At 65.2% G+C, this 9,664-nt stretch overlaps 1 protein-coding gene across 1 annotated transcript; it reads left to right on the forward strand.

Moving 5' to 3' along the window:
• The first annotated feature begins 1,243 nt into the window (after positions 1-1,243).
• Positions 1,244-7,449, forward strand: LOC137467852 (N-alpha-acetyltransferase 38, NatC auxiliary subunit-like). Its single transcript, XM_068179265.1, is given in 4 exon segments — positions 1,244-1,300; positions 3,551-3,737; positions 7,193-7,240; positions 7,243-7,449. Coding segments are annotated over 4 exon segments (336 nt in total). The 3' UTR covers positions 7,287-7,449.
• The last annotated feature ends 2,215 nt before the right edge of the window (positions 7,450-9,664 follow it).

Genomic DNA, 9,664 nt, shown 5'->3' on the forward strand with positions numbered 1-9,664 from the left:
TGACCTGGACAGGTGACACGGACGGGACACACGACAGGTGACACGGACAGCTGGACACAGGGACAGGAGACACGGACAGACACACGGACAGGTGACACGGACAGACAGACACACGGACAGGTGACCTGGACAGGTGACACGGACGGACACACGGACAGGTGACACGGACAGCTGGACACAGGGACAGGAGACACGGACAGACACACGGACAGGTGACACGGACAGGACACACGGACGGACACACGGACAGGTGACACGGACACACGGACAGGTGACACGGACAGACACACGGACAGGAGACACGGACGGACACACGGACAGGTGACACGGACGGACGGACACAGGGACAGACGGACACACGACAGACAGACACACGGACAGGTGACCTGAAAAGGTGACACGGACGGACACACGGACAGGTGACACGGACACACGGACAGGTGACACGGACAGATGGACACACGGACAGGTGACACGGACAGACACACGGACAGGTGACACGGACACACGGACAGGTGACACGGACGGACGGACACACGGACAGGTGACACGGACAGCTGGACACAGGGACAGACGGACACACGGACAGGTGACACGGACGGACGGACACAGGGACAGACGGACACACGGACAGGTGACACGGACAGCTGGACACAGGACAGACCGGACACACGGACAGGTGACACGGACAGCTGTTCCCCCCCCCCCCCCGTTGTCACCGGGGGTCGCCCCCTCCCCCCAGGCTCCGCCGCGCCTTCCTGGGACAAAATCCGATTGGCCCCCAAAATCCGGGGGGGGGAGGGGAGGGGAGGGGAGGGGGATCCCCCGGGGACCCCGAAATTGATGGGCGACCCCCATGGGGACGGGAGCCCCCCCAAGAGGCACCCACCCCGACAAGGGGGGACCCCCAAAACTGGGGGTGACCCCCAGAGAGGGGGAGGGGGGGCCCTGAGCCCCTTAATTTGGGGGGGGGTGGGGGATGGGGTGGGGGACCCCCCCCCCGACCCCGCTCTGTGGGTGACGTCATTACCCGCGGCCTGCAGGAGGGGCTGCGCCTGGGTTAGGGGGCGTCACGGAGGGGAGACCCCCCCCCAAAAAAAAAAGGGGACCCCCGGACCCCTCCACCCCCACGACCCCCACAGCTCCCCCCAGGCCCCCCCAAGCTCCTCAGGGCCCCCCCCCCGCACCTCGGGGCCACTCCGGCCGGGCCGGAGTCGCCGCCGAGCCCGCGCCGCCCGTCGCCATGGCAACGCCGCCGGAAATCCCGGCCCGTGCGCGCCGCGGGGGCGTGCTGGGAAACGTAGGCCTGGGGGTGGGGGGGGTTGTTCTAGCGGCGCGCGGGGCGTGCTGGGAAACGTAGTCAGCGGCTACGGCTGCCGCGCGGCGCGCGGAGCACGCCGGGAGTTGTAGTGCGTGGCTCCGCCCCCCTGGGCCGCGCCAGGGCTGCCGGGAAGCGGCGCCATCATGGCGGATCCGCCGGAGGAGGCGGGGGGCGGCCGCGGCCGTGAGTGGGGGGCGTTTGGGGGGAATTTGGGGGGAATTTGGGGGGAATCTGGGGGGGCCTGAGGGACCGGGGGCGGCACGGCTGCTCTGGGGATCCTGGGGGGACCGGAGGGGGAGCTGGGGGGGCTCAGAGGGGCCGTGAGGGGGCTGTGGGGGCGTCTGGGGGGACCCCGGAGGTTTGGGGGGGCCATGGGGACACGGGGTGGGTTTTTGGGGTCTGGGGGTGTTTTGGGGGGACATAGGGATACGGGGTGGGATTTTGGGGTTTGAGGGTGTTTTGGGGGGGCTATAGGGGACACGGGTGGGTTTTTGGGGTCTGGGGGTGTTTTGGGGGGGCCATAGGGACACGGGGTGGGTTTTGGGGTCTGGGGGCCATAGGGACACGGGGTGGGATTTTGGGGTTTGAGGGTGTTTTGGGGGGGCTATAGGGGACACGGGTGGGTTTTTTGGGTCTGGGGGTGTGTTTTGGGGGAACATAGGGGACACGGGGTGGGTTTTGGGGTCTGGGGGTGTTTTGGGGGGGCCATAGGGACATGGGGTGGGTTTTTGGGGTCTGGGGGTGTTTTGGGGGGGCCATAGGGACATGGGTGGGTTTTTGGGGTCTGGGGGGGCCATAGGGACACGGGTGGGTTTTTGGGGTCTGGGGGTGTTTTGGGGGGGCCATAGGGGACACGGGGTGGGTTTTTGGGGTCTGGGGGGGCCATAGGGACACGGGTGGGTTTTTGGGGTCTGGGGTGTTTTTGGGGGGGCCATAGGGACACGGGGGGGGGTTTTGGGGGGCTGGGGGAGGTTTGGGGGGGCCATGGGGACACGGGGTGGGTTTTGGGGTCTGGGGGGGCCATAGGGACACGGGGGGAGTTTTTTGGATCTGGGGGTGTTTTGGGGGGGCTATAGGGACACGGGGGGGGGTTTGGGGGGTCTGGGGGAGGTTTGGGGGGGCCATGGGGACACGGGGTGGGTTTTGGGGTCTGGGGGGGCCATAGGGACACGGGGGGAGTTTTTTGGGATCTGGGGGTGTTTTGGGGGGGCTATAGGGACACGGGGGGGGGTTTGGGGTCTGGGGGTGTTTTGGGGGGGGCCATAGGGGACACGGGGTGGGTTTTGGGGTCTGGGGGGGCCATAGGGACACGGGGGGAGTTTTTTGGGTCTGGGGGTGTTTTGGGGGGGCTATAGGGACACGGGTGAGTTTTTGGGGTCTGGGGGGGCCATAGGGACACGGGGGGGGTTTTGGGGCTGGGGGGGTTTTGGGGGGGCTATAGGGACACAGGGTGGGTTTTGGGGGTCTGGGGGGGGTCATAAGGACAAGGGGTGGGTTTTTGGGGCTGGGGGTGTTTTGGGGGGAGCCATAGGGACACGGGGGGGGTTTTTTGGGGCTGGGGGGGCTATAGGGACACGGGGTGGGTTTTTGGGGTTTGGGGGGGCCATAGGGGACCCGGGGTGGGTTTTTGGGGGTCTGGGGGGGGTCATAGGGACACGGGTGGGTTTTTGGGGGTCTGGGGGGGGGGGTCATAGGGACACGGGTGGGTTTTTGGGGGGCTGGGGGGGGGTCATAGGGACACGGGTGGGTTTTTGGGGGGCTGGGGGGGGGGTCATAGGGACACGGGTGGGTTTTTGGGGGGCTGGGGGGGGTCATAGGGGACACGGGGTGGGTTTTTGGGGGGTCTGGGGTCATAGGGACACGGGTGGGTTTTTGGGGGCTGGGGGGGGGGGTCATAGGGACACGGGTGGGTTTTTGGGGTCTGGGGGGGGGGGTCATAGGGGACACGGGTGGGTTTTTTGGGCTGGGGGTGTTTTGGGGGGGCCATAGGGACACGGGGTGGGTTTTTGGGGTCTGGGGGGGCCATAGGGACACGGGTGGGTTTTTTGGGTCTGGGGGTGTTTTGGGGGGGCCATAGGGGACACGGGTGGGTTTTTTGGGGTCTGGGGGTGTTTTGGGGGGGTCATAGGGGACACGGGTGGGTTTTGGGGCCGGGGTCCCCGCGCTCCTTCCCGGCCCCATCCCCGCGGCTCGGGTGGGGGGTCTCTCAGCCGTTGCCCCCTCCCCCAGCCCCCCCAGCAGCCCGGGCCGGGGGTCGCGGGGCCCCCCCGGGGGCGGCAGCGGCTGGAGGCGCTGCTGAACCGCAGCCTCCGCATCCGCATGTCGGACGGGCGCACGCTGGTGGGAGCGTTCCTGTGCACGGACCGCCAGAGCAACGTGATCCTGGGCTCGGCGCAGGAGTTCCTCAAGGCCGCGGGTCCGGGGGGTTTGGGGGGGATTTGGGGGGGTCCTGGGGGGGATTTGGGGGGTCTGAGGGGGTGAGGAGGGTCTCCAAGCTCTGGGTGCCAGAGCAGCATGATCCTGGGGTCAGCACAGGAGTTCCTCAAGGCCGCGGGTCCTGGGGGGATTTGGGGGATCCTGGGGGGCTTTGGGGGGGTCCTGGGAGGGTTTTGGGGGGTCCTGGGGGGAGTTCTGGGGGGATTTGGGGGGTCCTGGGGGAGTTTTGGGGGGTTTTTGGGGGTCTGAGGGGGTCAGGAGGGTCCCCAAGCTCTGGGTGCCAGAGCAACGTGATCCTGGGGTCAGCACAGGAGTTCCTCAAGGCTGCGGGTCCGGGGGGCTTTGGGGGGGATTTGGGGGGTCCTGGGGGGGTTTTGGGGGGTCTGAGGGGGTCAGGAGGGTCCCCAAGCTTTGGGTGCCAGAGCAGCGTGATCCTGGGCTTGGCACAGGAGTTCCTCAAGGCCGCGGGTCCGGGGGGGCTTTAGGGGGGATTTGGGGGGGTCCTGGGGGAGTTCTGGGGGGTTTTTGGGGGTCTGAGGGGTCAGGAGGGTCCCCAAGCTCTGGGTGCCAGAGCAACGTGATCCTGGGGTCAGCACAGGAGTTCCTCAAGGCCGCGGGTCTGGGGGTTTGGGGGTCCTGGGGGGGGATTTGGGGGTCCTGGGGGGCATTTGGGGGGTCCTGGGGGGAGTTCTGGGGGGTTTTGGGGGTCCTGGGGGGAGTTCTGGGGGGTTTTTGGGGGTCTGAGGGGGTCAGGGAGGGTCCCCAAGCTCTGGGTGCTAGAGCAGATCCTGGGGTCAGCACAGGAGTTCCTCAAGGCCGCGGGTCCGGGGCTTTGGGGGTCCTGGGGGGGTTTTGGGGGGGTCCTGGGGGATTGGGGGGTCCTGGGGGGAATTTGGGGGGTCCTGGGGGGGTTTGGGGGGGGTTCGGGGAGTCTGAGGGGGTCAGGAGGGTCCCCAAGCTCTGGGTGCCAGAGCAACGTGATCCTGGGCTCGGCGCAGGAGTTCCTCAAGGCCGCGGGTCCGGGGGGATTTGGGGTCTTGAGGGGATTTGGGGGGTCCTGGGGGGGATTTGGGGGGTCCTGGGGGAGTTCTGGGGGGTTTTTGGGGGTCTGAGGGGATGAGGAGGGTCCCCAAGCTCTGGTTGCCAGAGCAACGTGATCCTGGGCTCGGCACAGGAGTTCCTCAAGGCCGCGGGTCCGGGGCTTTGGGGGGGATTTGGGGGGTCCTGGGGGTTTTGGGGGGTCCTGGGGGGAGTTCTGGGGGGTTTTGGGGGTCCTGGGGGGAGTTCTGGGGGGATTTAGGGGGTCCTGGGGGGAGTTCTGGGGGGTTTTTGGGGGTATGAGGGGGTCAGGAGGGTCCCCAAGCTCTGGGTGCCAGAGCAGCGTGATCCTGGGCTCGGCACAGGAGTTCCTCAAGGCCGCGGGTCCGGGGGGTTTGGGGGGGATTTGGGGGGTCCTGGGGGGGATTTGGGGGGTCTGAGGGGGGTGAGGAGGGTCTCCAAGCTCTGGGTGCCAGAGCAGATCCTGGGGTCAGCACAGGAGTTCCTCAAGGCCGCGGGTCCTGGGGGGATTTGGGGATCCTGGGGGGCTTTGGGGGGTCCTGGGAGGGTTTTGGGGGGGTCCTGGGGGGAGTTCTGGGGGGATTGGGGGTCCCTGGGGGGAGTTCTGGGGGGTTTTTGGGGGTATGAGGGGTCAGGAGGGTCCCCAAGCTCTGGGTGCCAGAGCAGCGTGATCCTGGGGTCAGCACAGGAGTTCCTCAAGGCCGCGGGTCCGGGGGGTTTGGGGGAGTTTGGGGGTCCTGGGGGGGATTTGGGGGGTCCTGGGGGAGTTCTGGGGGTTTTTGGGGGGTCCTGGGGGGAGTTCTGGGGGTTTTTGGGGGTCTGAGGGGGTCAGGAGGGTCCCCAAGCTCTGGGTGCCAGAGCACCGTGATCCTGGGCTCGGCGCAGGAGTTCCTCAAGGCCGCGGGTCCGGGGGTTTGGGGGGGATTTGGGGGGTCCTGGGGGGAGTTCTGGGGGGCTTCGGGGGGTCTGAGGGGGTCAGGAGGGTCCCCAAGCTCTGGGTGCTAGAGCAGATCCTGGGTCAGCACAGGAGTTCCTCAAGGCCGCGGGTCCGGGGGCTTTGGGGGACCTGGGGGGGTTTTGGGGGGTCCTGGGGGATTTGGGGGGTCCTGGGGGGGATTTGGGGGGGTCCTGGGGGAGTTTGGGGGGTTTTTGGGGGTCTGAGGGGGTCAGGAGGGTCCCCAAGCTCTGGGTGCCAGAGCAAACGTGATCCTGGGCTCGGCGCAGGAGTTCCTCAAGGCCGCGGGTCCGGGGGGTTTGGGGGGGCTTTGGGGGGTCCTGGGGGGAATTTGGGGGGTCCTGGGGGGGTTTGGGGGGGTTCGGGGAGTCTGAGGGGGTCAGGAGGGTCCCCAAGCTCTGGGTGCCAGAGCAGCGTGATCCTGGGCTTGGCACAGGAGTTCCTCAAGGCCGCGGGTCCGGGGGGGCTTTGGGGGGGATTTGGGGGGTCCTGGGGGGAGTTCTGGGGGGATTTGGGGGGGTCCTGGGGGGGGGTTCCGGGGGTCTGAGGGGGTCAGGAGGGTCCTCAAGCTCTGAGTGTGAGAGCAGCGTGATCCTGGGCTCAGCACAGGAGTTCCTCAAGGGCCGCGGGTCCTGGGGGGGATTTGGGGGGTCCTGGGGGGGATTTGGGGGGTCCTGGGGGGGAGTTCTGGGGGGTTTTGGGGGGTCCTCGGGGGGAGTTCTGGGGGGTTTTTTGGGGGTCTGAGGGATGAAGAGGGTCCCCAAGCTCTGGGTGCCAGAGCACCGTGATCCTGGGCTCGGCGCAGGAGTTCCTCAAGGCCGCGGGTCCGGGGGGTTTGGGGGGGATTTGGGGGTCCTGGGGGGAGTTTGGGGGGTTTTGGGGGGAGTTCTGGGGGGTTTTTGGGGGTCTGAGGGGGTGAGGAGGGTCCCCAAGCTTTGGGGGTCCTGGGGGGTCTTTGGGGTTTTTGGGGGGGGGTTTGGGGTTTTTGGGGTGGTCTTTGGGGTTTTTGGGTGGTCTTTGTGGTTTATGGGGGTCTGGGGTTTTTGGGGGGTCTTTGGGGTTTTTGGGGTTCTGGGGTTTTTAAGGGGTCTTTGGGTTTTTTGGGGGGGTTTTTGGGGTGGTCTTTGGGGGGTCCTTGCGGTTTTTTTGGGGGGGGTCTTTGGTGTTTTTGGGGTGGTCTTTGGGGGGTCCTTGCGGTTTTTTTGGGGGGGGTCTTTGGGGTTTTTTTAAGAGGGTCCTTGAGGTTTTTTGTGGCATTTTTTTTGTTTTTTTTGTCGGAGCCTTCGGGGTTTTTTTTGGGCGGATCTTTGGGGTTTTTTGGGCTTTTCTTAGGAGGATTGTTTGATTTTATTGTTTTTTTGTTGGGGGGGGGGTTTAGGGTTTTTTTGGGGGGGGTCCTGAGCCCTTTCTCCTCCCTCCAGACGCGTTCCCGGGCAGTGAACCCCGAGTTCTGGGGCTGGCCATGGTCCCCGGCACCACATCGTGTCCATCGAGGTGGAGCCCCCCTACCCCTGAGGGACCCCAAAACCACCCGAGGGACCCCCCCACATCCACGTGGGGACCCCCCGATGCCTCAACGACCCCCCCCCCCAAAACTTCGAGGGTCCCCCCAAGGCCTGGAAAATCCCCCCCTGCCCCCCCCAAAATTATCCCTGGGGGTTTGGGGGTCCCCATTAAAGCCCCCCCCCCCCCGGTGACGCTGTCCCCGTGTGATGCTCGTGGGTGTCTGTCCCCCCCCCAAAATTCCTGAATCCCCCCCCCAAAATTCCTGAATCCCCCCCCCAAAATCCCTGAATCCCCCCAAATTCCTGAATGCCCCCCCCAAATTCCTGAATCCTCCCCAAATTCCTGAATCCCCCCAAATCCCTGAATCCCCCTAAATCGAATCCCCCCCCAAATTCCTGAATCCCCCCAAATTCCTAAATCCCCACAAATTTCTGAATCCCCCCCCCAAATTCCTGAATCCCCCCCAAAATTCCTGAATCCCCCAAATCCCTGAATCCCCCTAAATCGAATCCCCCCCCAAATTCCTGAATCCCCCCAAATTCCTAAATCCCACAAATTTCTGAATCCCCCCCCCAAATTCCTGAATCCCCCCCAAAATTCCTGACTCCCCCCAAATTCCTGAATCCCCCCCCAAAATCCTGAATCCCCCCCCAAATCCCTGAATCCCCCCAAATTCCTGAATCCCCCCCCCAAAATCCCTGAATCCCCCAAATTCCTGAATCCCCCCCCCAAATCCCTGAATCCCCCCAAATTCCTGATTCCCCCCCAAATTCCTGATTCCCCCCCAAATTCCTGAATCCCCCCAAATTCCTGAATCCCCCCCCCCAAAATTCCTGACTCCCCCCAAATCCCTGAATCCCCCCAAATTCCTAAATCCCCCCAAATTCCTGAATCGCCCAAAATCCCTGAATCCCCCCAAATCCCTGAATCCCCCCCCAATTACTGAATCCCCCCAAATCCCTGAATCCCCCCCAAATTCCTGAATTCCCCCCCAAACTCCTGAATCCCCCCAAATCCCTGAATCCCCCCCAAATTCCTGAATCCCCCCAAATTCCTGCACCCCCCAAATTCCTGACTCCCCCCAAATTCCTGAATCCCCCCAAATTCCTGAATCCCCCCCCCCAAAAATTCCTGACTCCCCCCAAATCCCTGAATCCACCCAAATCCCTGAATTCCCCCCAAATTCCTGAATCCCCCCAAATCCCTGACTCCCCCCCAAATTCCTGAATCCCCCCCAAATTCCCTGCACCCCCCAAATTCCTAAATCCCCCCCAAATTCCTGAATCCCCCCTAAAATCCCTGAATCCCCCCAAAATCCCTGAATCCCCCCAAATTCCTGAATCCCCCCAAATTCTGAATCCCCCCAAATTCCTGAATCCGCCCCAAATTCCTCCCCCCCCCGCATTCCTGAGCCCCCCCACCCAAATCCCTGCCCCTCCCATCCCTCTCGCTGCCCCTCCCCCACCCCCTGGACACCCCCCCCCCCCCTCCCCTCCCCCACCCGAATGCGCCCCTCCCCCACGGAGCCGTCGGGCTTTGCCATTAATTTAATCTCAGGTACAAAATAGCTTCTGGGGGGGGGGGAGGGGGAGGGGAGGGGAGGGGGGCGCGCCCGCCCCTCCCCCACCCCCACACACACCGGGGGGGCGCGGCGGGGGAGGGAGGGGAAGGGGGGGGGGGGACACACGGGTGGGGGGAGGGGCGGCCGCAGGGCCCAGCACCATGATGGGGGTGGGGGCGGGGCGAGGGGAGGGGAGGGGGGGGTGACAACCCTCCCCTCCCCCCCACAAAGGTCAGGGGTCACCGGTGACGGGGACAAAGGGGGGGGGGGAGGGGGAAGCCCCCCACTTTTCCCCCTCCCCCAGACCCCTCCCCCCCCCTCCCTGGGAGTCGGGGACGCCCCCCCCCCCCCACAACGGCCCGACCCCCCCCCCAATAAATAAAGCGACCCCTCCCCCCCCCCCCACCCGCCCCCTCCCCGCGTATAAATTAAAAATAGGAAAAAAAAATTAAAAAAAAAAAATAAAACCCAAAAAAATCATTTACAAAAAAAAAAAACGGGAAAAAAAACCCAAAAAAAGAGCAAAAACCCGAAAGGAGGCTCGGGGAGGGGGGGGAGGGGCACCCCGAGGCCCCTCCCCCCCCCGCGGGGGTTTAAGGGGGGGGGGGGCTCCTGCTGCCCCCCCCCCCTTTTTTTTTTTTGGGGGGGAGGGGGTAGCACAGGCCCCTCCCCCCTTTGCACCATGGTTTGGGGGGGAGCCCCTCCCCCCCTTCAGAGACCTGAGCCCCACCCCGCGAGGGGGGAGGGGCGGAGGGGGGGGGCAGACCCCCCCCCCCACAAAAAAAAAAATCCTGCCCCTCCCCCCCGTGCCCCTCCCCCGGCCCGG

This window comes from Anomalospiza imberbis, unplaced genomic scaffold (genome assembly GCF_031753505.1).
Source record: "Anomalospiza imberbis isolate Cuckoo-Finch-1a 21T00152 unplaced genomic scaffold, ASM3175350v1 scaffold_82, whole genome shotgun sequence".
Classification (NCBI taxonomy): domain Eukaryota; kingdom Metazoa; phylum Chordata; class Aves; order Passeriformes; family Viduidae; genus Anomalospiza; species Anomalospiza imberbis.